Raw genomic sequence first — 27,949 nt, forward strand, 5'->3', positions numbered from 1 at the left:
CAATATCCCAAATCCAACAGGAAGTCAGCCATTTTAAAATTAATGTGTAATTTTGATGACATTTTCCCCCCTTTTCAGGCCTCATACTTTGACGAACTCCTCCAAGGGATTTCATCATATTGAAGCATTCTTCAGGGTATAGAATCTAAAGACCTTTGTGATGTTAAATTGCGAAGCTTTTTCCGTTCAGGGAAACGGGGTGGTCATGGCGGCACGTAGAGTTTCAATCACTCGCAAAAAGCAGTAATCTGCTGTCACTAAAAAACACAATGTCCAATCTCTCCCAAAGGTCGCAGGTGTGATGAGACTCGAGCTTGGAAATGTTTGTTATGCTATTTGTCAATAATGGTTAGAGCGCCACCTAGTGGCATGACTATAATCCTGGTTGAATAAGATGAAATGTTAGCTGGTGATTAAAAGCATGAAATCCATCAATGTGACATCACATCGGACGTGCCGGTTTGAGGTGTTGGCAGTGGCTCGACGTGCCGGGGGTGCGAGGGCCCTCATAACGCTGCTTGCAGCTTTAATTATTATTATTATTATTATTCAGGCGAAACAAGGGCCTTTTTGAGGGCCTAAACATGCTCAAAAACTCATGAAATTTTGCACACATGCCAGGTCTGGTGAAAAATTTTGTATTTTAATGGTTTTACATATGAGCACTGGGAAATGGCTCTAGAGCGCCACCTATGCCTTGTTAAATGCATCCCTACGACCACATCGTTTGAGCTACATGTATGAAATTTGGCACACATGTGTATCATGCCAAGACGAACAAAAAAGTCTGTGGGCCCATTGACGCAAACCCAACAGGAAGTCCGCCATTTGGAAGAGAAGGTGACATTTTGGCTCTAATTTTGCCATTTCCATGCCTCGAACTTTTGCGAACTCCTCCTTGGGGTTTGATTTCATAACCTTCATATTTGGTCAGTGTCAACTACACCCTTGTGCCATGTTAAATTGCGGAGCTTTTGAGTTTTCACAATACTATGAGGCCGTGGCGCCATGGCGAATTTCGATGACTCGCCATGAAAATCTTATTGCCTCTCATTTTGTCATACATTTTCTGACCTTGACCAAAGTGAACACATATGATAAGGCTCCACCCCTGAACATATTTCAACTGCCATATTTGACACCAGGGACAGCGCCACCTAGTGGGAACAGGAAATGTCATGTTTTACACTTTGGGGTACAGTATAGTGATGGGTGACATCTGCAGCCTCAAATTTCTCCAGGAAAGCCTTAAGGAGTTGGTCTTGGGTTACAGTGAAAACTGTGACTTTTCGCAAAAGGGTGTGACCCCAGCAGCATGGCGAACTTTGATGTCACGCCATGAAGAAACAAATTAGTATAACTCAATGAAATCCAGTCTGATCAGTACCAGACTTTACAGGCATGATGTCAGACCCGCCCTGAACAGATTGATGTGCCCATTGTCGGAAATACGGACAGCGCCACCTAGTGGCAACAGGAAATGTCATGGCTTTAATTTTGTTGTACTGATTTTCACAGGTTCATCGTGGCCACCTCAAAAGCGGTGAATATCAACATCAGTCCCTCGTGATGCTTCAGTGCAAAAATTGTGACTTTAAACTGAACGGCGCACCCTGGTGGCAACGCGGTTCACCATGAAAGATGAAGTGGCTTTTGAGGGGCTTGGAAAGTTTATAGAGGCTTGAAATTTGGCACACACCTCCAAATGGATGTAGGCTTTGTTGTCATGTGATCATTTTCATTGAATAGCGCGAAATTGCTCCACAGCGCCCCCTACAAAATTTCAAAACATCAGCCCCTGCTCTGTGTTTCATCTATGAGTCTGACACTTGGTAAGCTTGTGTAAGATATCAAGATGTACAAAAAAGTCTCTTGGAGCAATATCCCAAATCCAACAGGAAGTCAGCCATTTTAAAATTAATGTGTAATTTTGATGACATTTTCCCCCCTTTTCAGGCCTCATACTTTGACGAACTCCTCCAAGGGATTTCATCATATTGAAGCATTCTTCAGTGTGTAGAATCTAAAGACCTTTGTGATGTTAAATTGCGAAGCTTTTTCCGTTCAGGGAAACGGGGTGGTCATGGCGGCACGTAGAGTTTCAATCACTCGCAAAAAGCAGTAATCTGCTGTCACTAAAAAACACAATGTCCAATCTCTCCCAAAGGTCGCAGGTGTGATGAGACTCGAGCTTGGAAATGTTTGTTATGCTATTTGTCAATAATGGTTAGAGCGCCACCTAGTGGCATGACTATAATCCTGGTTGAATAAGATGAAATGTTAGCTGGTGATTAAAAGCATGAAGTCCATCAATGTGACATCACATCGGACGTGCCGGTTTGAGGTGTTGGCAGTGGCTCGACGTGCCGGGGGTGCGAGGGCCCTCATAACGCTGCTTGCAGCTTTAATTGAAATTGTTTTGGTTCTTTTTTAGTTGAAAACAACGTGTTTGTGTCTGATCATGTCAGTGAAATTAGCTGTATGTCAAATTTGAAAAATTTTGGTGACCACCAGAATATTTAATGCTACCAAATTTACTGTTAGTCATATTTTTTTTTTTGGTAAAAGTTAAACTATTTTATAAGCTAAAAGATATGACACAAAACAAAGATCTAATCAAAGTAAGAGCCTATTTTTATATTTAGGAAATGAGTCATGTCTTTGAAAAGAAGAGTTTCTAGGACATTTGAATCTTTGTTTTATTTCTGAAAGATTTGTATACTTTTCCAACAAAACATCTACAACTGGCTGCAAGCTACATATTTTTTGATCAGTTTAATGTCATTTAAATTAAATAACACAAATAACATGATAATAGTAATTGGTAGTGATGTTTGAAGAATGGACTGCGCCTTTCTGAATTGCAGAGATTAGCAGGTTTCATTCTTATACAATAACAAATGTTCTTTTCTTAAAGCAAAACACACAATATGTAATCTAGCTAAATTGAATTCACTTTCTTTGTTACGTCTTGAGGGAAGCATCAGAAAAGAAGGAGGTAAGAGGATAAGATTTAGAACAAAACTGGAGCTGCGGTTGTCTTGACCCGGGATGTAGCCCAGGTTAGATCAGATTTCACTTTCAGAACGTGATTGGAGAAGAGGTATAACTGTTTCTTTTCAATTTATCCCTTTGTCTCAGCGCAATTGTATATATACATGTAGACCATATATGACTTTGCTAAGTTTTTTACATTTGGGGTTTTGTTAACAACAACTATCTCAGTTAAGCAAGTCAAACTAGCAACACAAGCCAAAATCCCCAAACAACAGGCCTCTGGGTATAGATGAGGAACAAGGTTAGCACTCTTTCATCTCCAAGGTAGATCCCTGGACTAAGATTGTTTTTTTTTTTCTTTTTCTTGCACGTTCATGTCTTTGTAGATGTTTTGTATCTTTTAGCTTAGTTTTGTACATTTTAAATCTTATTCTGGGGTTTTTACTCTTAGTGTTTATACATCCCCTAAAACAGTATTTTGGAAGAATGATAAAAATCCTCTGCAGTCACCAGATGTTGTGTTTCCTTTCTTGAGATACTAGGCCTTTACTGCAGCCACTTTCTGCCTCCAGTTTTGTCTTCAGAAATTGAAAAGCTGCTCTGTGGGGTTGATATCAGGTGGCTGAGTTGGCCTTTGAAGAATATCCCATTTCTTTGCGTTGAGAAGCCCTTGTGTTGCTTTTGCAGTATGCCTTGGGTCATTATCATATAATCGATAAACACTGGTATGCTTCAGACAAGCTGTTTCTCTCTTCCTGTCATTTTGGTAGTTAATCTTTGTTTCATCTGTCTATCCATTCTCCTCAACTCATGGGTCACAGAGGGGGCTAGAGCCTCTCCCCCCTAGGCATGTCTTTGGACTGTGGGAAAAACAGAAGTACCCCTTTAGGGGAAGAGAGATAATATTGCAAATTCCTTATTAAATAAAGGCCTCAGTCAACTGGTGAATACAGCCTAAGGGCCCTCACACTTTGAGGTGTTAACTGCTGACTGCTGAACACTGTTGTGCTCCCCAATTCTAAGTCACGTTCCTGCATTTAATTTCAAGAGCTGTAGAGGCAGTTTTGATTGGTGTGTAGCTGGAGGAATAGACACTCTCAAGGTGAGGGAAAACTTAACCACAGTCACACACATATATGCATTTTAAATCAATAAGTGGAACTCCTAAAGTTAATATTTGATCTGCTGTAAAGGTTGAGCTGGAGCAGGAGCTGAGCACTGACATGACTGGACTGTGTGGAAAATGCAACGTAACAGGTGTGACCTAAATGATAACCAGACACTTTATAGGAATATTTTAGGTTTTCTTTGCAAATGATAACAGTTGTTTACAGACACTTTGCTCAAAGAATGCACCTTTTCATGAATCTAGGCAATGAGCAGCAGCTGATCAGAGGGAGCGCGCTTACAGATGACACATGCCAAACAAGGGATCCTGTCTCTGTTCCTAATCCAGTAGGTTCACGTGGTTTACATTAACTTGTTTTTTTTGTTTGTAATTTTGTTTCTGTATACAAATTTGAAAAATAGACAGATGATTCACTAACACATTATAACGGGTCAGTTATGCAGTCGTTATGAATCTGAATTTCTGAGACAACTGTATTTACAGTTTTCAAATAAAATGTAAGAATGTCTTTTAATCTACCAGGTATGTGAACATTTCTTCTCCTACACTTTGGGCTGTCTGCAATCAAGTCGGCTTCATTACTTCCAGCTGTGTCACAAAAACATTTACGGATATGAAAACAGTGAACACATAGGCTGTGCTTTCTTTAGAGAGATTGTTCTGCACTGTGGAAAAAGCAGTAATGTGTGGGAGAAATGAAGATCTGTGACCCAGTGTGGTAACTAATTGTTTAAAATACTAATACTAATAACAATAAGTGGCATATCCTGTACCCACCATAATTTGATGTAGCTGTCCCTGTTTTGGTGGATGAATGTAGCTCGACCAACTTGTCGGGGAGCACTGCTTTATGAAGAAGAGGGTGCTGCATTTGTTCCTACCTGCTCCAACCCAAACCCCCATTTTTCCAGCCAGGATATCACTAGTTCCTGCGTCTGCCCAGAGGGTGAGCCTTGCCAGAATTTCCCCAGGTTATAAATCATTGATGTGTTTTGTTCTTGTTGTTGTTTGTTTGTTTGCCACATTTTAAGGCTGTCCTGAACATGTGCGTAGGCAAAGTGCTTAATGATCACTTGGATGGCTTCCACTGTGTGAATGTGTCAAACTGCACCTGTGTGTTCGCTGGCAGGACCTGGACAGAAACGTAGCACCAAGTGTCAGACATGGTAAGGACCCAGATAAAGGGATTTATATTTATGAGGATTTTTTTGTGAATAATGAATTGAAATTATTTAAACCTCTTCATCAACCCTGTCTCCAGTTTGTGTGAAGGTGGGAAGTGGCGTTGCTCTGAAAACTGCCCAATTAAATGTCAGATTGAAGGTCAGTTTGTGTCAACATTTGACGGCAAACAGTACACTGTCCCTGGTAAATGTACATACCTAGCATTACAGGTAATTTGTCCTCCTCCCCTTTTCATTAATATGAATCTTCTCGAGTTGCCTGTGTTAATAACTGCTGGTTTATTTGTTTATGGACACATGCAGGGCTTCAACTGGACAGTAATAATTACATTTTCTAAAAAGGATCCATCAATACAAGCTGTTTTCCTCCAGCATTTGCAGGTAAAGACAGTCTTTCAACACTGAAATTAAAACCATCAACATCTAACTAGCAAGCATAAAAAGTAACCTTGAATACCGGTTTTTATTTTCAGGAAACGTATACATTCACAAACAACATGGCTAAAGTTGGAGACCAAGAGATTAGTGAATTTTATCAGTCTGGTAATTTCATATAAATTGTTTGGCAACCTTGTAATAGAAACATGCCTTAATGCCTTAATTACTAACATTATATTATCTTACCGATTACCTTTTAGATGGGGCCCAGGCTTTCTGGCAGTCCTCTACATTCAAGTCTTGACATCCTCTGATATTAAGCTCCGACTCCAGATGTCACCTGAAATCCAACTCTACATGTCTGTTCCTAGGAAACACAAGGGCATCATTTCAGGTTGGAAACACACTGGTGATAACACATTAAACAGCATCATTGGTTGGCACGATCCACTTTGGTCAGTCAGTCTATCGTTCAGGTCTTTGTGGCAACGGCAACAGTGACGGCACAGACGACTTCACCAGCAGCAGCGGCATCATCGAGCTCTCAGCTGAACCTTTTGCTCTGTCCTGGAGTCTGGGCGCTTGCACTGTGAACATACCCAGTACATGCATCAACACTCACAATGGTACCAGTTAATATTATAACTGTAACTAAAACTGAAAAGGCATGTATACATTCAAACACTGCAATGCACAACGGGAATTATAGTGGAGTTCAGCTTGATGACAAAATTGACATTTTGGTTTTCATATCAATGATTATTGTGGTGTGAATTATAAGGCAGCACAGATTTTTATTGGTAGTTTGCATGCTTGCCTGTGATACAGTAAAAAAAAATCCCCACAAGATATGTTTACAAATTAAAATTTCCTTTTTTCTAGAAATATTTGCTGATGAAAAGTGCTCTGTGCTGATCAGTGCGACTGCCATATCTGCTAAGTGCCATGTCCATTTGCCACTGGATCAATACTACACAGTAAGCACGCATTATGAGCAAACAGCAACTTTGTGTAAGTTAATTTGACTTATCAATATTAAGGTGAAAATTGTATTTGCTGGCAGGCCTGTATTCAAAGAACCTGTAATTGTGGCAACAATGTGCAGAGGTGCTTGTGCATTGCATTAGACAGCTACGCCAAAGCTTGTGCGAGTCTTGGGGTTTTGATCGGTGACTGGAGAAAAGCTGCCAACTGCAGTAAGTAAACTTTATTCACACACCAAAGGATTACATAATATATTGAATATATCAATAATGTTAATACCAGACACATTAGGTTTAGACTTTTTGGAGAAGAGCCAGTACTGAGATTTTTTTTTTTAATTCAAAATAACTAGTCAGAAAAGATGAAATCAATGTTTTTCATGTTTTTAAGAACTTGTGTACACTACAAATGTAAAAGTCTGTCTGAAGTGTTTGGATTTTTGAAGGAAGCAAATATTGTGGAACTTTGCACAGCAGAAAATGTGACAAATTACTTTTAAAAAAGTGCCATTCGTGCTCATCACATTGTTGTCTCACAGCTCCGACATGTCCAAAGAACCAAGAGTTCTTCTACAACATCTGAGCTTGTAACAGTACATGCCGCTCCATTACTGAGTCTGACCCTCGATGTGGAGTGGATGATGCTTCTGTGGAGGGCTGTGGCTGCCTATACATACCAAAACCAAGGAAACACCTGCACTCCAAAGGCAGACTGTGAATGCCACCATCGTGGTGGTGTAAGTCCACCAGGGCCGGTTGTTATCGATGGACATCATTGGTGAGATGACCCTCTAATTACACAGTATTTATAGGTATTTAAAATGATACAGTATCAAATATTACAAGAAACCCACATGCCTGTCACAGGTTTGAATAAACTTAAAACACCTGAGTTTCCTAATGTGTTCTCAGCCTGTTATAATTCTAGACAAAGAGGAGTAGCAATTCTAATACATAAAAATATTAATTTCACAGTACTCGATACAGTTATAGATCCAGAGGGCAGATTCCTAATCGTCAAACTATCTATACTTAACCAAAAGCTAGGTATTGTAAGTATATATGGTCCAAATGTTGATGACCCCTCATTCTCCCACGGTTTTTTTAGTACACTCTCCGAACACCTAGATTGCACAATTGTTCTTGGGGGAGACCTCAACCTGGGACTAAATGAAGAAATGGATAGGCTCAACACAACAGGAACTCAGCGTAACTGGCAGTCCACAAATATAATCAAACAGTATATGAGCGACTTTGGTCTTTGCGATGCATGGCGCTCCCTTCACCCCAACAGTAAGGAATATTTTTTCTTCTCACATGTCCATCACTCTTACTCTCGTCTGGATTATTTTCTGGTCAGCAGCTCACTGCTGAGTAACATTACACCCCGAGATTCATCCTATAGCTGTCAGCGATCATGCTCCTGTATCTTTAACACTAATACAGATGAATAATACTACACCAAGAAAAAACTGGAGATTTAATACATCACTGCTCAAAGACGAAGAGTTTATCAAATACTTTAAAAAAGAATGGACTCTATATTTAGGCTTCAATGACATTCCTGGAACATCAGCATCTGTCCTCTGGGAAGCAGGGAAAGCTGTGATGAGAGGTAAAATAATCTCTTTCTCTTCACATAAGAAGAAAGAAGAAAACAAAAAAATTCAGGAACTAGAGAAAAACAGCAAATCTTTAGAAAAAGCCTATGTGTCACACCAAGATCAAGAAATATTAAACAAAATACGCAAGAGAAAACTAGAATTAAATGAAATTATTAATAAAAAGACTAAATTCTTAGTACAAAGACTTTGCCTGCAAAATTATGAACACGGTAACAAATCCGGACAATTTCTTGCTAACCAGTTAAAAATCAATGAAGAAAAAACAACTATATGTGCTGTTAAAGATTAATCTGGGAACACAATATATGATCCTAAAAAATAAACAAAATTTTTAGGGATTTCTATGAAACTTTATATACACCATCAAATAAACCCATCTAAAAACGAAATTGATCAATTTCTCGACAACATAACTCTTCCAAAATTATTAGACACCCAAGCAATAGCACTGGATTCGCCACTGATGCCAGGTGAACTCCAGGAAGCTCTGATAAGTATGCCCAATAATAAGGCTCCAGGTCCAGACGGTTTTCCAACAGATTTTTACAAAGAATTCTGGACGATTCTGGCACCAGTTTTTCACAGGATGTTGCAGGAAATCAAAGAAAATGGTAGACTACCACCAAATATGAACTCTGCAAATATCAGTCTCTTACAAAAACCAGGCAAAGACCCTGTATTTCCTTCAAGCTATCGTCCAATATCCCTTATTAATGTAGACCTTAAAATAATCTGCAAAGCTCTCTTAAAGGGATTAGAGAAAATAACCCCCCTTTTAATTCATCCTGACCAAACTGGTTTTATAAAAGGTAGGCACTCCTCAACAAACACTCGTAGATTACTTAATTTAATAGACTACTCATACAGCAAAAACCTTGAAACTACAATATTTTCTGTAGATGCAGAAAAAGCATTTGACAGAGTTAACTGGAAATTTCTATTTGCAACTTTACACAAATTTGGTTTTGGACCTTCTTTCATAAACTGGTTAAAAATATTATATAACTCCCCAACAGCTTGTGTCAGAACAAATGACCAGACATCCTCCAGCTTCTCTCTTCTGAGGGGCACCAGACAGGGATGCCCACTCTCCCCTTCACTGTTTGCAATTTTTATTGAGCCACTAGCAGCAGCAATTAGACAGGCTACAACATTTAAGGGCATAAAATGTAAGAATACAGAACATAAAATCAGCCTTTATGCAGATGATGTGTTACTTTTTCTCCAAAACTCACAAACCAATACCTCTGGGGTAATTGCATTGATAAATTCTTTCTCAGGTGTCTCAGATTATTCAATTAACTGGTCGAAATCAACAGTTCTTCCGATTAATTGCTCCTTCCATAATTCTTCTCCTTCCCCACTGCAATGTGGAAATATAAAATATTTAGGTATTAATGTCTCTCCTAAGCTTTCAGAATTAACTAAATTAAACCACATCCCACTTTTAAAGACAGTAGAAGGCGACCTGGCTAGATGGAAATCTTTGTTTGACACACACTTATTTTCACTTCTGCATGGCAACACATTGTCATGATCCCAAAGTGCCATTGCATTTTGGAGTCACTTGAGGGACTTTTAAGTGATTTAAGTGACACATATATTAGGAAATTTTCAAATTTTTGTACCTCTGGCTGTGGTTGTGCATCATCTGAAAAATGCTGCTGTTTTACTTATTATTCAAGCTCATTTTTGCGAACATTTGTTTTGTTTTTCAGTTGAGAAGACATGCAGCTATAATGAACAGACATACAAGGTGTGTTGTGTCTGTGCTCTGTGTTTCTTTTTCCTTGGAGATCAGTTTGAATTTGACTGAAACAAAATGATAACAAAATATCTTGTGTTGTCTGGTTTATATGTGTTTAGGCAGGGGACAAATGGACAGATCCTGCCCATCTCTGCAAGTCATTTAGCTGCAGCAAAGAAGGGATTCAGACTGAGACTAAAGTCTGTCCCAAAGAAAGCTGCCCCGAGGTACTGAAAACCTACACAGTGATCCTGAAACTGTAACCCGTGTCTAAGAATATGGATTTTAAAACAATAAACTTATATTTTAGAACTTGCTCTTAGAACTGAAGAAGTTAGGACACTTTTCCTTCCAAGCTCCTTAGACTTATATTTTAAATATTTACTTCTATTCAAAATTGTAATAAAATGTATGCATGTCATATGTAATTAGACTAGTTTTAAATATTCAACCATTTTGTCTTAAAATATGGTAAAAACTATGGTCAAAATGGTTATTTTACTACAAAAGTACAGTATGCATGGAAGAACAAGCTTCTGTTTTTTTTCCAGGAGGACAGAATTTGGGATGACCAACACTGCTGTTATACATGTAAATGAAGACAAAAGGAAAACCATGAGTTATTTATAACTCTGAACTTTGTCTAATAGACTGCTTTCACTTTCTTTATTTTTACAGAAGTCCAACTTGTAACTAAAGATAACTAATAATCTGCAGCTCTGCTGCATCCAAAATGTTTAATGTCATTCATTTTTGAAAGGATTTGCTCACTGTGCTTCATCTTCTGTTATACTTCTGCCACTTTCAGGTAAAAGGGCCTGTGCTCCCAGGGTGTCCAGCTTCAACATCACCATAGAAAACTGTTCTACTGTAATACAGATACCCGCATGCCAGGGACAATGTTCGTCTCAATTGAGGTAAGAGCAAATCTTCACTGTTTAAGTAAAAATACAGGTTAACAGGCATGCCATCATATAAAAGGAAAATGAAAACTAGGGCATAAGTGTAAGTGAAGCTTGAATTGTAGACATTTAGATGGATTTTAATCTACTTTCCTTATTCTGTATGTTTAAAAATACATTAAAAATACCATATATAAAAATACCAATACAGTCCTTCAAGTATCTTGGTGTCCACATCTCCTCAGACCTGACATGGGCTGCCCACATTCAGGTCCAGACCAAAAAGGCTAGGCAGCGCCTGTATCACCTACGACAACTGAGGAAGTTCAGGGTCTCTCCAAAGATCCTCAGGATTTTCTATACAGGCGCTGTGGAGAGCATCCTCACACAGAACATGACATCGTGGTTTGGGAACAGCTGTGTGAAGGACCAAAAAGCTCTCCAGAGAGTGATCCGTACAGCAGAACGCTGCTGCAGGATTGCTCTCCCCCCGCTTCAGGACACCTACACCAGGAGATGCCGGACTAGAGCAGCGCAGATACTGAAGGACCCGTCCCGTCCAGGCAACAAACTGTTCCAACTTCTGCAATCTGGTAGAAGGTTCCGCATCTTCCGGGCAAGGACAGAGAGACTCAAGAGGAGCTTCTATCCCCAAGCCACCCGGGCCCTAAACACACACACCCGCCCTCTCACATCATCTATAATTGACTGAGACAGGACTCTCTTCCAGACACTAAACCAAGGCACAATGTACATTTCAATTCCTTTAATTTTAAATATGTTTATATTGTCTATCCTGTAAAATAGTCAGATATCTATTCATATTAATGTACAGAATTCACCTGCTTGCTTCTACTACTGCACATTCACCCAGTGTATATACTATATGTATGTATGTATATATATGTATATATATATATATATATATATATATATATATATATATATATATATATATATATATATATGTATATATATATATATATATATATATATATATATATATATATATATATATATATAATGTTCTTCCTCTACACCCCCCCCCCCAATTTTTGCACATGTCGAGGAGCGTGTCAGGCTACATTTCACTGTGTGTTATACTTGTATAACTATGCATGTGACAAATAAAGAACCTTGAACCATTACCTTCCTCTGTCCTTTTTAACCCTTCCTCCTCACTGCGGTGTTAAATGGTGACTTGATGTTGCAGCAGGAGTGCAAATGCTGCATGGAGCAGAACTCAGAGAAGAAATCGATGACCCTGCACTGCTCTGACCTGACTACCAGACAATACGCTTACAAGCACATCACCAGCTGTGTGTGTGAATCTTGCAGCAGGATCTGAAATGTAGAGCTAGCAAAACCAAGATGAAGCCATTTGAAATCATTAGATTAAATAGAATTCAAATCTAATTCAGCAGTACTGGATGGTTTTCTTCTGTGTTTAAAGAAGGTACTGAATCTGTTTTCTGTCAAATAAACACATCTGACAATCACCAAAAGACTCTGTAAATATCTTCTCTGTTTTTGTTCACTGTCACATTGATTTGACCTTAATTGCTTCCGCATTTATTAAACACTTCCTGGAAATTACAAAAAGAGTTGCTCAACAGTTGTATCTAGCCTTGCAGGTACATTTTAATTAGTGCTGTGCGATACTGCAGATTTTGGTATTGATACCAAGTAAATACAGGGCAGTATTGCTAATACCAATCTGATATAGTCTCTGATATTTTGATACATATTTTCATATAATAGTATATAATACAATATATAATATATATATATAATATATATGATGTGCACATACTGGGGAGGGTAGACAGTCTTTCTTTTTGCAACATCCCTGGGCTTCAATTTTAGCATAGAGTCATGTTGGCTGTGGCCTGGTTGTCTGGCTATTGTGTGGCAATGTCCTGCTTCTGCTAGTACTGTTAACAAATTATTGTTTCCTTTACTCCTGTTTGTTCTGGTGTAAGAAGGTTCTGCTGGGCAAAAAAAACATGGAAAAAAAAGATTGTGAGGCACGCAGGCAGGGTTTCTAGGGTGGTGGTGCGACTGCTAACAGGGAAAGGCAGGCTAAGGCCAGCAGATGGAGCCACTGGAAAATGTAACCACTCTCTCAGCTCAGCCATCTCTCTAGTGATAATAGGACCATCTTTATTTAAAGGAAAGGCAAAGCAAGCAAGGAGTACATGAATGGGTGTATAAACGAGTCTTGAGTTCTCCAAAGAGAGCACACAGTGAAGTCGTGTTAAATTAAACATTTTATTACAGAAACTTACATATATGTGACCTTTACACACACTAATGTTAAATTGTGATGATTATAGCAACACTCTTTGGCCTGGTTTTCTCCTTAAACATAAAAAACACAAAGACACCTAAATAGAACTAGCACGTTTAGAATTAAAGCAGGTTTTTATTAGTTATCGTTTGATTATCAATGTTTCATTAATTATATGCCTATTAAATTTCATGACACTTCATGATACATCAACTTCATGACGTCATGATACTCAGAAGTCCTGCCTTTGCATTTATAATCAGTGTGCCTCTGGGTTTTATCCTAATATAAAAGAAAACTGTGGCAAGCATTCTTGCTGTGGACTTGAATTTGTTGGTCTCTACAGAAACAGAGGAAAAAAAGCATGTAGTTTTATGTTTTTAAGTGTTATTATAAATCACAACTATCATCTTTAACAGTCTAGAAGGTAGTGGAAACTGAACATTACATAGCAGCAACGCTAAAATATGCCAAGGGTTCATTTGGTGAAAGCTGTCACAGGCAGTGCTGTGGGCACAGATTAGGTGCTGTCCCCAGCATCTGCTGCACAAACTAGAGATCTAGTTAAAGTACTAGGAGATGATGGAGTGCATTGTTGCGGAGGCCAGGGTGGAAACAGCTGGATTCTCTGTATCATGTGGCATCTCATCTGCTGTGGTGATTTTCTCTTTCTCGAGTGTTGTGAAGGTAAACTTGCACCACTTCATCACACCACTGCTTTGGCTGTGGAGTTATTCAATACCTATGAAGCCTACCAAAAACTAAACTGGCTTGTGCATTCTGTCACAGTCTGGCTGAGGCAGACTGTATGTATTGAGAAGAGTGGACCCAAAATGCAGACACAAAAGGAATGTGGAACAAAACTTGGATTAATAAAAAGCGAGCCGTTTAACGAGGCTGGTAAAAAAGGTACAAACAAAGGGCAAGGCAAACTGAAGTAAAACTAACATTAACCTAAACTGGGAGAACTAAACAAACAACATGAAAAACCTGTAATATGAAACCTAGAAACATGGCATGGAAAACATGGCATGGAGAACATGACGCGAACACAGACGACCAGACAAAGAATGAACAGAAACACAGAGACTAAATACACACAAGGGTGATTATGGGAAGTGGAAACTCATGGGGAAACAGCTGAAACTAGTCTGACATAACGAGACAAAGGAAGCAAAGCTGTCTACATTGACATAGGACACAGACCTTCAAAATAAAACAGGAAACATAATGAAACACAGACCTGACAACATGAACTTAACAAAAGACATGCTGACATGAAACACACGAAGGGCAAGGGAGACTTAACATAGGGGTAGGAAGACACAGGGGGAATCTAATAACTAAGAACTGTAATGACAACCTAGGCATAATAGGAATGAACTTAGAAAACATAAAGGACTTAAACATAAAAATAAACTAAAACTCATAATGCTGGGTTAGAAGATCCAGGATCGTGACACATTCAGCATGCGGAAGAAGGCTACTCCAACCCAACTGTCCTCTCCATTTCCTGATTCCCTGCTCCAACAATCAGAAATACCTGGATAAATGTCTCTTTCAGGATCTCATCCAGGGATCCTGAAAACTATTAAGTATTTATTGCATGCAAAAAAGTTAAAAGTTTAATCATGATTTTCCTCATTCCTACTTAAATTTGAGTAATTTACAGTTTCTAGTTAAAAGGCACAGCGGTTGCTAAATTTTGGACCAATTGCAAATGTGAAAATGTCTCTTGACTTATATATATCTCCATCTTCAGCTAAATAACATAACATCCCTCAGGACAATGTGGAATGTAGCTATTTTGTTGAGTGAATCAGTTTCCCGTCCCCTCCAATATCAACATAATGCAGCACATTCTCATTCAACCACTGAGAGGTTTGGTGCCCGAATCTCCTGAACTGCAACTGATGTAAGTCCAGTCTGCTTATTATCTTGGTCCCCACCATGACTCAGAGAGCCATGTTTGCTGTTTGTCTATACGTACACTTGCACAGAGTTTTTGAAGGAACTCGGCTGGTAGGTTGTTCCAAACATCTTGGAAAAGTAACCACAGATCTTCTGTGGATGTAGGCTTCCTCACATCCTTCTGTCTCTTCATGTAATCCCAGACACACTCAATGATGCTGAGATCAGGGCTCTGTGGGCGCCATACCTTCACTTCCAGTACTTCTTGTTCTTCTTCATGCTGAAGCTTGTTTTCAAAAGCCTGGATCCTTGATGGGAATGCATGGAAAGGCACCATCAGTGCTGAAATATTTTGGCAGATTTTAAAATGACATATCCCATTTAGATGATGGCTTTTTGGGGGGTTGCATACTTCAGCAAGACAAAGCTAAACCACAAACTGTATCTATTACAACACCAGGGCTCTGTGGTACAGGACTCCAGGTGCTTAACCCTTGTGTGGTGTTCGTATTTTTGTTACTCAGCCAGTGTTCATGGGTCTGGTGGACCCGCTAGAGTTTTGGCTTTCCAAATTAACACTATCAAACAATTTTATGTTAAATTACTCAACAGATGTTTACTTCATCCCAATTACAAGACATATGAACAGCAAACATGGTTAATTTTTTCCCTTTACCTTTGTTAGATCACATTTATGAATTAATGTGCTTCTCGTTTTTCTTTTATATAAAATGTTATAAATAAATCAGTTATAATCAAGTGGAGTGAGTGGAAAGACACAACACATTTCCACGTGAAAAAATAATTAATTGTTTAATTTTTCTTTTGAAAAAAACTGAACACGGGTCTCACAGACCCGAACACCATACAAGGGTTAAATGGTCTGTCTGCTGTCCAGACCTTTCACCAACTGGAAATGTGCCGAAGCACATTACAAAACTAAACATATGACAAAGAAGGCCAAGGGCTGTTGAGCAGTAAGAGTCCAATATCAGATAAGAATGAAACAACATTCGTCAGTTGCCAAAAGAAGAGGGGATGCTGCACAGTGGTAAACATGCCCATATCCCAACTTTTCTCAGATGTGTTTTTAAATTCAAAGTTAGATAATAATAATAATAATAATAAAATAACACTCCCACAAAGCGATATGGGGTAATAATATGTGAGAACTGATCTTAGGCCTAATTCTTTTAAATGTGCAGTGCTAATGCAGTGAAACAGTCACCCCTTCCCGCTATTACAAACACACTTTATATCCATCCAGTGTCCAGATGCACTACACATTATTTTGCTGCAAATTTACAATAACCATGATGTTTGCAGATAGTTTAACAAACAACTGTTAACCTTAAAAAAACCCATCATTTCACAGCTTTATTGACAAGTTTCCAATCTGTCTCACAAAGGTGACAAGTCATTGTGATTTGATGTGATTTGCCGTACTCACTGAGAAGGACAAGCAGAGAGAAAACCATTGTTAAAGGCTATCAATAGGACAGGAAGACTTTGATCACATCTTTGAGGCACCCAACCGTACAAAAAGGCCGAGTTTCTCCGGAGGAGGAAAGTATTTCACTTTGAAAGCAGCAGACCAACAGAAACAGCAGGTTTGTATTACAATAAGTTTTGACCCGTTTCATGCTGCTGTTTGTTGTCTGTTCAACAGGATGGCTACTCAGGAGGCTTATGAAGTTCTCAGAGGAGGATGTGCGGGTCTGTGAATATCTGTGTGTGTGTGTTTGTGTGTTCAGTGAACTTCTGAACCTTTAGATGCTGTTCATACAATCACTCGACGAAAGCCACCACCGCTGTCACATTTGTACTTGTGTGAACGAGTGGCTGTGTGTGAGAGTTGAAGGGGTTGGATGATATTGACATGAAAACAACCTCACATGAGTGGCTGAGTTACTGATTACAGGTGATGTTCACTTGTAATTTGTTAAAGATAAGACTCCCGTTTTCAGCACAAAGTCCTATGCAAAGGGACAGTCTGCCTTCCACCGCCATCCCTCAGAGGACCACTGCTGGTTGTCAGGTAAGTGCACTTTTTTTTTTTGAGACAAAATAGTTGCGTTGATCTTTTTGGGGCAAACTCTGGAAACAAATCAATGCACTGCAGCTATACACCTTTTAGGATGTTACTACCTGAGACAGTATCTAGACAACGTTAGGGTTTTTTTTCCTGCTCGTAATCTTGTTGTGGCTTTTCAGGTCTTGTGCTATTCCATTTTCTACTGTCCTGGATTTCTCTGAAGCACGGCAGCATCATGAGCGTAGAATCCAAGAAAACACGTGAGGCATGCTGCTCCAAGCTTAAGGTCAGAAACCCTCACTGCTTTAATGACTGGAAATTTAAATGTAAACGTGAATAATAATAATAATGGATTGGATTTATATAGCGCTTTTCAAGGCACCCAAAGCGCTTTACACTGCCACTATTCATTCACTCTCACATTCACACACTGGTGGAGGCAGCTACAGTTGTAGCCACAACAACTGACAGAAGCGAGGCTGCCATATCGCGCCATCGGCCCCTCTGGCCAACACCAGTAGGCGGTAGGGTGATTTTGGTGTGTTTCTTTGCTTGTTTGCATTGTGTTGTTTTCAACAAAAAGTCACCAGCACCCCTTGGGAAAGACTGAAATGTCCCCAAACTGTTTGTGATCATTCACAGTTTGTTCTGTGACCTTCAACTCGAGTCCCTTTTCAATCATTAACGATCTTTCTGTCAAACGTAAAGCTGGATGCAAGGCTTGCATTCCTAAAATAAAAATAATAATTGATTCACGGCTTTTTGTCAGAAGTCTTCAGAAGACAAACAAACAAAAAAAAAAACGAAAAACCAAAATGAATGCACGATGCTTTTTTAAGGAACAAATTGCAAAAAATTTTTTTTTAAAATGCCTGATGTAGTAAATATTTTTTACATTTTGCCAGAAGGCTCAATAAACACTCCATTTTCAATTTTCTATCAATTATTTTATGGTCCAAAGGTTTAAGGGGTTCAATTCGGCGACCGTGGCTCAGGGGGTTGGGAAGCACATCTGTCGCCAGTTCAATCCCCAGGCTCTCTGTCCCGGCCACCTACAGGTGTTGGCCAGAGGGGCCGATGGCGCAATATGGCAGCCTCGCTTCTGTCAGTTGTTGTGGCTACAACTGTAGCTGCCTCCACCAGTGTGTGAATGTGAGAGTGAATGAATAGTGGCATTGTAAAGCGCTTTGGGTGCCTTGAAAAGCGCTATATAAATCCAATCCATTATTATTATTAATTCAGTGAGATAGTTAAGAAAAGAATGTGTTCAGTGATTAGCTTTTCATCAAGCAGGATACATTATATTATGCTAAACACTTTTTAAAATGTAGAACACAGTGCACATCTATAGCAAAATGTTTGCTGTCTGTTTAACATTTTACAAGTTATGGGTTTTCTTTTTTAGGGTTTTTTTGTATTGCAACCAAAAAAGAGGCTTTTTGGCTGCAATACAAAGAGAATTGTTTCTAACATTACCTAAACTGGTTGCAAAGCTTGCATACATGTTCTTATATTTGTAAAGAATATACTTGCTCATTACAAGAAAAGATATTTCTTAGAAAGAGGACTAACCAATCTAACTGAAAGGGATTTATCACCAATGGTCTTGGTCTTGATTCGTACTTTGGGTAGGTAGCTAGCGATTGTTAGAAACAATAAACAGAGTTTGTCTAGTGCTTAATGTTTTACCCTGATGGGATCATCTATTACTCCCAGTGGTGTGTGCTACAACTTTGACAAGATCAGTTCAGGAAAGATGATTAATAAGTGATAAATTAGTGTGGTGGGTTTTTAAAATCTGTTGTAACCACTCTTATTCTGGTATCAGTACACTAATCCCATCAAATGTCACTTAATGTAAATCACTGGTAAAAGCATTTGTGAAGTGCTGTGGGTATGTTTAGTGTGTGAGTTGATTCTATTATGGGAAACACTGTCATTCACCTCCCTATAGGTCACATCAGAAGAAGGGATTACAATTCAATCATCCAGGTCACAACAATCATTTTGACTGTTTAAAGAAATTCTGAGAAACCATTTGGCAGCTCTTTCCAGTAATCCAGTCCAATTAAATCTAGAAAAGCTCAATCTAACTGGTTATGTGTGTTTTCCAGCTCTTCCTGGCCTCCCTGGCATTTGTATATTTTGCCAAAGCCTTTGCTGGAGCTTACATGAAGAGCTCCATCACACAGATTGAAAGACGGTTTGATATCCCAAGCTCCCTGATTGGTGTTATAGATGGCAGCTTCGAAATGGGTATGCGCTTTTTTATACTGAATGCAGCATGTTAGCATTATGGTTTATATCAACTACAGGAATTTATCTAATTTATTGACTACAAAGCACAAATTTCAGGTTATGTTATAAAGATAAGCAGACTGCTGAACTCTCATGCCTGGCAAAGACTGTAGCTGTTCATTGATTCATTCCATAATCATTCTTAGTTATTTTTAATTCTTCTCTACAGGCAACCTGCTCATCATCGCCTTTGTGAGCTACTTTGGTGCCAAGCTCCATCGTCCCAGACTGATTGGAATTGGTTGTCTGATCATGGCTGTGGGATCCTTCCTTGTAGCCCTGCCTCACTTCTTCCAGGGACTGTCAGTACAAAGTTTCCTTCTTCTTCATGAATATAACAATGAACCAATCAAATAATCAGATTACTAAGAGTTATGTTGAGCTCCCAGAGAATAAAGACTGGAAATGTTTGATAAGATTCATAAATGCCCAAAAGCTGTAATCGCATAAAATGGCTAAAAGTGCATGTGTGTTCTATAGCATCCAAGAAATGAAGGAGTATGTGTACTTACATGTTTCACAATTTTCAGATAATACTTTGAATATTTTCCAGGTATAAATATGAGACCAGTGTGTCTCACAAAGCTGCTGTCAACAGCACTGAGACCATCCTGCCCTGTCTGTCCAACCACAGCATGACTGATGCAGATGACACACTTGATGCAGAGACCAAATTAGGTATTTAGCAGCCACATTCCCTGCAATGGATCAGAAGTAAGATCACTCAAGTCTGAAATAGACTGTTTCGGGGTGATTTTAGTCATTTTTCTGTTTTAGATTTTATACACTATTCCGTTCATGATATGCACAATGTAAAGTCAAGTTTCTCCTCCCGCCCCCCAGAGTGTGAAAAGGCTGCTGGTTCACCCATGTGGATCTATGTATTCTTGGGAAACATGCTGCGAGGAATTGGAGAGACTCCCGTCATGCCACTGGGAATTTCCTATCTGGATGACTTCTCCAGAGAAGAGAACACCCCTTTTTATTTGGGTTAGTCATCATTTACGGTTTTGCTGTCTTTCACTGTTTTCATGCATTTTAATACTATCCACTTATATTTATTATTTTATCCATTTTTTCATAACTGCTGTATCATGAACTTTGACATATTACCCTCTGTTTTTTGACATTTCTTTGACCTTGTACTCAATTATCCCTTGGTGTTTCCTCACTGCCTAAAATCCTAAACAGTTCAGAAGGCCGCTGTACTCCTCCATCATGGCCAAATCTCAAACTGCTCAATACTTATCTTCTCTTTTCCGCTCCGTTTGCCAGCCTGCATCCATACAGTAGGAATCTTGGGACCTATGTTTGGCTTCATGCTTGGGTCCTTCCTTTCCAAGATTTATGTGGACACTGGATTTGTGAATTTAGGTATGGTATTACAAAAAGTAATTTTTAATATTGTGTAACAATAATGTTTACCTGCGATGTTAGTAATATCCTGAATGAAGTGTTTAATTAGGCAGAGAAGACTTCTGGTTGACTTGAGCAACACTGAAACTCATTCGTGTCTCAATTTAGCAAAATGTTTTCTTCCATTTGGACTTTCTAACGCAACATGACATTACAAAAGTCAAACCATTTCTTTACTGAGTAATTATGGGTCTACCAGAAGCAAGAGGATTTCACAACACTTCATCCTGTTGACATAGTTGACATAAACTCTTCCTTCACTACTTGGATTAGAGCTATTGACATTCCCTGAGCCAGAGAACTGCCTCCATACTTCTAAAAATGACTAAGCTGTTATGATGAAAGGGCTTAGAAGTCACTTATAAAAGTCCTACACATAAAATGTCTGTAATAACCTGCGGTCTTTGCCTTTCCCCTTCTTCCAGACACCATCACCATCACCTATAAGGACTCCCGCTGGGTGGGAGCCTGGTGGCTGGGCTTCATAGTGACTGGCACAGTGGTTCTACTGTCTAGTATCCCATTTTTTTTCCTTCCAAAGTCTTTACCCAAGCAAGGGCAAGAGCAAGAGGAAATTCAAAGCAAAAGCACAGAGCTTGCAACAAAGACCGAGCAGGAACAATTCCTGCCAGAGGAAACCCAGGAGAAAGTCAAATTTCAGGAAATGGCTAAAGGTAATTCACTGCTCAGTAGAGCATTTATCCTAACAGATCTTTAAGAAAGTCTCGTGAAAATGCATAATTTTGTAGATATAACTGCTAGATTCAAATTCCCATTTAGTATAATTTGAGATTATTATTAAATTTTGATCTCAAAAAATCCATCATGAAAAGCATTAAACATGATAAATAGTACATTCTCACTGGGAAAACGAGGTTTAGTAACGAGGTAATTTATGTCATTACAATCAGGCATGCCTTACAACCCCTATCCTGCTAATAGATAGTTTATACAATATTTTAACACAGCAATAATATTTTTATTTTACTTTATATTTACTTAGTTTTATGTGTCTATAAAAGTATTTTCCTCTTCTCTTTGATGTGCTTTGCACTTCACCAGATTTCATTCCATCTCTGAAGCGACTCTTCAGAAACAGAATCTACTCGCTGATTATCCTTGCCTCCCTCGTGACTGTCAACGGCTTTATTGGCCTGATCACCTTCAAGCCAAAGTACATAGAGCAAGTCTACGGCCAGTCAGCCACCAAAGCCATTTTCCTCATAGGTACGGAGCAAAAACTGGCTTTCATTCACTTTCTGTTTTCTTCACTATGTAGCCCAAGGCAACTGAAACAATGATGTTATTGAAGGGAAGTCTGATTGCGAGTGATAAGGCAGACTGAAAATGCAAGAACTACTCCTTTTCTGTGTGTGTGTGTGTGTGTGTGTGTGTGTGTGTGTGTGTGTGTGTGTGTGTGTGTGTGTGTGTGTGTGTGTGAGCTAGAATGTTTGTCAAGTAGCATTTAATTACCAAGTGGCTAACCGGCAGGGTTATTGTTAGAATATGAATTGTTCTATCACCAAACGTTATAAAAACAGTTGGCTGCTGAACAAAACCATTTAATGCAAACAACTTTTGTGTGTACTCAGTACTCTGCGCATGAATGGACATAAGTAGACCTGCAAAGTCTGCTTATGGTACATTGCTGCAATTGCAAGAGCTTCTTGCTGGATTGTGAAAACATTATGGAGTTACCTTTTTGTTAAAATAAAATTGGTTCAGAAAATATACTGAAAACTGGAATTTATGCAGTTCCTAAATCCACCTATTTTACTATTCAAGTGCTCCTGTTTATGTGTTACAAGCTGATTTGCAGAACGAATGTTACTATGACAAAGCTAAAATTTTGACACACTGAAAAGGTTCATGTTTATAACTTTCTATCCTTCCTTGTAGGTATATTGAACCTGCCAGCGGTAGCTCTGGGTTTCATCACTGGAGGTTTTTTGCTGAAGCGTTTCAAGTTGGGTATTGTTGGAGCAGCCAGGGTGTCAGTTAGTGCTTCTTTGGGGTCATTTTGCCTGCTTGCCGTTCAGATTTTCGTCCAGTGTGAAAATGCAGAGGTGGCTGGTCTCAGCATGTCATATCAGAGGTGAGTGGAATGGACACACAAGCCTATTTGTTAAGCTAGGTTACACTAAATTTTTGGAAGTTAAATAGTTTATTTTAGTCTTATAAACTAAAAATATGCTCATAAATGTCTCCACTGACAGTGTTAATGTGTCTTTACTTGTCTGTCTGTACCAGAGTCCCTCAAGTGTCCTACAACCCACAGACTTTGCTGTCTCAGTGCAATGGACATTGCTTCTGCTCAGTGAAGCACTGGGACCCGGTCTGTGCATACAACGGCATGACTTATGCCTCACCCTGCCTGGCCGGCTGCCAGACCTCCACCGGAATGGGCAAAGAAATGGTGATGATGGTCTAGACAAACAGAGAGCTTAGAACAGATAAAGATTTACTGTGAATAAAATAAAAAACAGCTCAAACTCACCGACAGACCACAATTAAGGCTGATTTTTAACTTTTTCTTCTTGGTTTTTAGGTGTTTCATAACTGCACCTGCATTAATGAGGCAGGACTAGCTGCAAACGCATCTGCAGTGCTGGGCCAGTGTCCCAGGAAGGATGATTGTGACATAAAATTTAAAATCTACATGGCGTTGTCTGTAATTGGGTCCTACATTTCTGCCTGTGGAGGAACGCCAGGATACATTGTTCTGCTCAGGTGCGAGACACAATTTGACTAAAGAACATCTGCTTCTAAGTTTGTGGTTAAGCAGATGTTCAAGCTTTTAGGGGTAACAAAAATCCATTTTTTTTGGAGTTAGTTTGGCAAACATGTATATACAATATGTACCCAGTGTTGGGAAGGTTACTTTTAAAACATATTCCACTACAGATTACAGAATACATGCCCCAAAATGTACTTGTAATGTATTCCATTATGTTACTCAATGAGAGTAACGTATTCTGAAAACTTGCAGCAATCTTGTATAGAAAACTATTCTGCATGGATATAAAACGGGTCCACACCGGGCCCGCGCCTCCGAACTGTAGTAAAGGGGCCTCTGGACCTCATTCTTTTGAATAACAACTGAAGAAAAGACCGCTGTGTAATCCATTTATTTCAACAAAGTAACTGTATTCTGAATACCACCTTTTTAAACAGTAACTGTAATGGAATAGAGTGACTCATATTTAGTATTTTAAATATGTAACGCCGGTACATGTATTCCATTACTCCCCAGCACTATATGTACCATATACTGTTTATGGTATCACTGAAACTGGAACCAAAGGAGATCTACTCCTCAAAAGACCTGTTGTTTTAAAATGTATTAGGAAAAAGTTAGCAACTCTCTTTTTAAAAAAGAGAACCACTATGTACACTAAATATGCCTACAATTGCCATAAATTTTGCCAGTTGATGATTTCTTTTTTTTTTTTTACTCTTTAAATTATCTGATACGATATTAATTGAATTTCAAGTTCCAATCTGATACCACTTTATTGTGTGTTTTAATGCTCACATGTGTATCTGATATGGTATAATTTGGTCAACAATTCAGGTCTATACAACCAGACTTGAAGTCGCTGGCTTTGGGTATGCAGACACTGATCGTAAGAACTCTGGGTGAGTACTAAAACTAAAACCCAACCCACACATCGAGCCTTTAGGGGTAAAACTGTTTTTTAATCACATGTGATTTGTTTTACAGGTGGCATCCCTCCACCTATATATTTTGGAGCACTGATTGACCGAACCTGTTTGAAGTGGGGTACGAAGCATTGCGGTGGCCGTGGAGCATGCAGACTCTATAATGCTAATGCGTTTAGGTACAATTAAATCTTCATCATTGTGCTTGAATATGTCACTTGTAATGTACCACAGTTTAATTACCTCAATGCAGGGATTTCTAACCAGTGAAGTGACAATCTTTATATTTTATAGAATTTTGTGTACCTAAACTTGTACACAGACAGTTTGACTTGTACAAATATATGTTTTATGTAAACAAAAATGTTTAACATACAAATTAGAGCAAGCAATCAGACAGATGAACTTTCAGTAATTTGTTACGATGTACTTTACTTTCAGACTTACATACCTAGGAATGATTACTGGACTCTACTTCTTGGCCAACACAGTGTGGGGCTACCTCTACTACAGCATTGTCAAGCGACAGAAGAAAATAGCACTGAAGAATCAGTCCAAAGAAAATGGACAGGAGAGTAATGCAGTGACCAATGGACATGCCAATATCAACATTGCAGACATAGACGACATGGGCACGGAGTGCACTATTTAATGTGTTTTAGGAAGACCACACTATTGTTAAATATAAGTGAATGCCTGAATATTGTGCTGCATCCATACTGGACCAAATATTGGTCATTCTACAGCATCAGTACTTTTCGGAATTAAGCAGTAAACCTTGTTCTTTCGGGTAAAATGTAACAAAGCTCTAAAATGTAACAAAGCTTAATAAAACTAAAATGACACATTTTATACAGTACATCATAGGTGTCAAACTCTGGCCCGCAGGCCAAATTTGGCCCGCAGCCTAATTACATTTGGCCCGCGAAGCCAATACTAAATTATTATTAGAGCTGGCCTACTGGTATTATACAGCTAATATATATATTGTTTAGTATTAAGCTTTGCTTGTTCCATATTCAGTTTTTCAGCAAAACTTGTTTGAGTCCATAAGAAGAGATTCATTCTTAAATCTGGAGGAAGATTTTTTTTTCAGTAAATATTAACATTAGCCCGCGACCTTGTTCCAGTTTTGAATTTTGGCCCACTGTGTATTTGAGTTTGACACCCCTGCAGTACAAGAACATGCAGTCAAGAAAACAGAGCAGGGACACATGCTTTTCTTAATATCTGTCAGCAACACACCTGAGCAGAAACACACAGTTCATGTATGCTGAGACAAAGTAAGAAGAAAACGTGTCAGATTTTCAAAACAAGCTTGTCTCTGATCCTCTGTTTAAACTCAAGCAGCATTAGGTCAGGTAAAGCTAACAATGTCTTACCCTACAAGCTTATTTTAAAAGTGATTTTGTGGAGTACTAGTTTGATAGACATGTATATACTATATGTACCACATACTGCTTGTGGTAGCATAACCTGGTAATATTTTTTTATTAGTTAATTTCATAAATATACAATATAAAGTTTTGGGGGAATACACTTATGTGCAGTTTTCTAAAAATCAATACCACTCCTTTGTCTATGTGAAGTCTCTTACCTTAGTATAACACAAAGAGTAGAAACATGGAAAAATAGGTAGCTGTCTAAAGGTAACAAACACCTCTAGCATCTCTAAATCTCACATCTGCTCAAGCCATGTAGAATAGAAACTCCAGAAGTCACGGAGAGTTAGCTGTGCTACAGTATTTCCTAACTAGCACCAGTGACTTTGATTTACAACTACGAAGACAAACAGCATATCGCTAACTGTGTCTTAGAGATCCTTGATGTTACAGCTAGCCTTGCTGCAACAGTAATTTTTAGGAAATATTCTAAGTCCGGTTCTTACTAAGTTAGAGAATGGACTTAGCATATTTCCTAAAATGTGAAATTAGTAGAGTAACATATTATTTTATTAAGTCTATAAGTTTATTTGTACTAAGTTACAGTAGATGTGACAGACATTTACATGTTGTCAAATAAACATACAGAATAGGATCTCAGTGTCCACTGAAAATGTGAATTCATTGTTTGAATGTCCCTCCTGAAATATGAATAATTGAGCTGCTTTATATACGTGCTAATCAAACTGATTGTGAAGGCTCATTAGCCATTCAGAGACTGTTCTGCACCAGCTCCAGACGAGCTTATCAGCCATGTTTCCAGTTTAATACCTCACAAACTTTGACACACATTTTTTTAATGCACATGCATTTTGAGCCATGAAGGAGAGGAAGATGAGGGGGCCATTGAAAGTTAGTTGCATTTAACAGCTTGAGGTAACCTTTATTCTGAAAAGGTTGCCTTTCAGACACATATGTTACATCACATTGTAACACACAAATCCAAAGGTCATGAGAGTTCACAGAATCCTCGACTCAACAGTGTTTGCTTGGAAAAAGTTCGTAATGGTTGAGGCAGTGGACTAAGAGTGAGTGGGATAAATGAGAACTTGGATTTTATTTTGTTTTACTTTCCTACACCATGGTTGTTGTCTGAATGTATTATCAATCACTAGACAAAATTACTAGCAATAATGATGAGTTCTATATAGTGTTGGATATATTTGAGTTTGCCCGTACATGTTGTTTGGAAATCTTTTCAACCTTTTTACAATTTCTTTTTTGTCCTTGAAAAATATCTCTTGCATTAAAGACCAGTTTTGTCCAGATACATTTTGTTCTGCATTTTTTTGAATAACAACTCATTTTATCCTTTCACTCTAAAAGTGACAGAATTCTCTATACACTCACTAAGTTATGAATCAACAAGCTCTACAATATGTTACATTATTTAAAAAAGAGTCGCAATTAATAGTGACAAACTAACAGGTAAATACAATATACAAGACAAAGTAAGAATTTGTACAATTCTTTATGACCACCTTTATTCTTCGACACAGCCTGAACTCTCTTAGCCAAGCTTTCCTGTAATCTCTTCAAGAAGGGTTCTCCAGGTTTGTGAAAGGACATTCAAAGCTCTTCTTTTTATGTTGGCTGCCTTTTGTATAAAAATGTAACAGTTCCACTGTTCCGCCGTTTGAGAACATTGATTCAGAATGATTCTCCTGAAATAAAAAGAAATGTTGTGCTTTTGCAGTGTTAGGGTACATCTTTTTTCAGTCATTTCAGTGTTTTTCTGGTACTTACTGTCACTGTTTTCTTGTTTCTTTTTTTGCATTTTCATCACGTTGCCTAGTTTAAAGTTGAAGGTTTGGATTACGTAACCTGGCTTTTTAAAATTACATAAGCTTTTTTAAACAAACATTGACTATCCTGTGTTTAATTTCCACTTGTTAAATACTGCTCCCCTTTCTCTTATTGGCCTAGAGACTATGTTTGAACTTAAGCCA

General features: G+C 38.6%; 1 protein-coding gene and 1 pseudogene across 1 annotated transcript; both read left to right on the forward strand.

Annotated features, from left to right (window-relative positions):
- The first annotated feature begins 3,286 nt into the window (after positions 1-3,286).
- Positions 3,287-7,254, forward strand: LOC112436231 (mucin-6-like; annotated as a pseudogene).
- Positions 7,255-16,951: 9,697 nt separating this feature from the next.
- On the forward strand, positions 16,952-27,270 carry slco1d1 (solute carrier organic anion transporter family, member 1D1). The gene is made up of 15 exons (XM_004553912.3): positions 16,952-17,184; positions 17,361-17,467; positions 19,296-19,437; positions 19,649-19,781; positions 20,033-20,157; positions 20,323-20,469; positions 20,755-20,853; positions 21,321-21,569; positions 21,958-22,122; positions 22,795-22,990; positions 23,146-23,311; positions 23,444-23,625; positions 24,470-24,534; positions 24,620-24,737; positions 25,000-27,270. Exons 2-15 carry the CDS (start codon positions 17,417-17,419, stop codon positions 25,208-25,210), a joined length of 2,049 nt encoding a protein of 682 aa, XP_004553969.2. The 5' UTR covers positions 16,952-17,184; positions 17,361-17,416; the 3' UTR covers positions 25,211-27,270.
- The last annotated feature ends 679 nt before the right edge of the window (positions 27,271-27,949 follow it).

Source organism: Maylandia zebra, linkage group LG17 (assembly GCF_041146795.1).
Source record: "Maylandia zebra isolate NMK-2024a linkage group LG17, Mzebra_GT3a, whole genome shotgun sequence".
Classification (NCBI taxonomy): domain Eukaryota; kingdom Metazoa; phylum Chordata; class Actinopteri; order Cichliformes; family Cichlidae; genus Maylandia; species Maylandia zebra.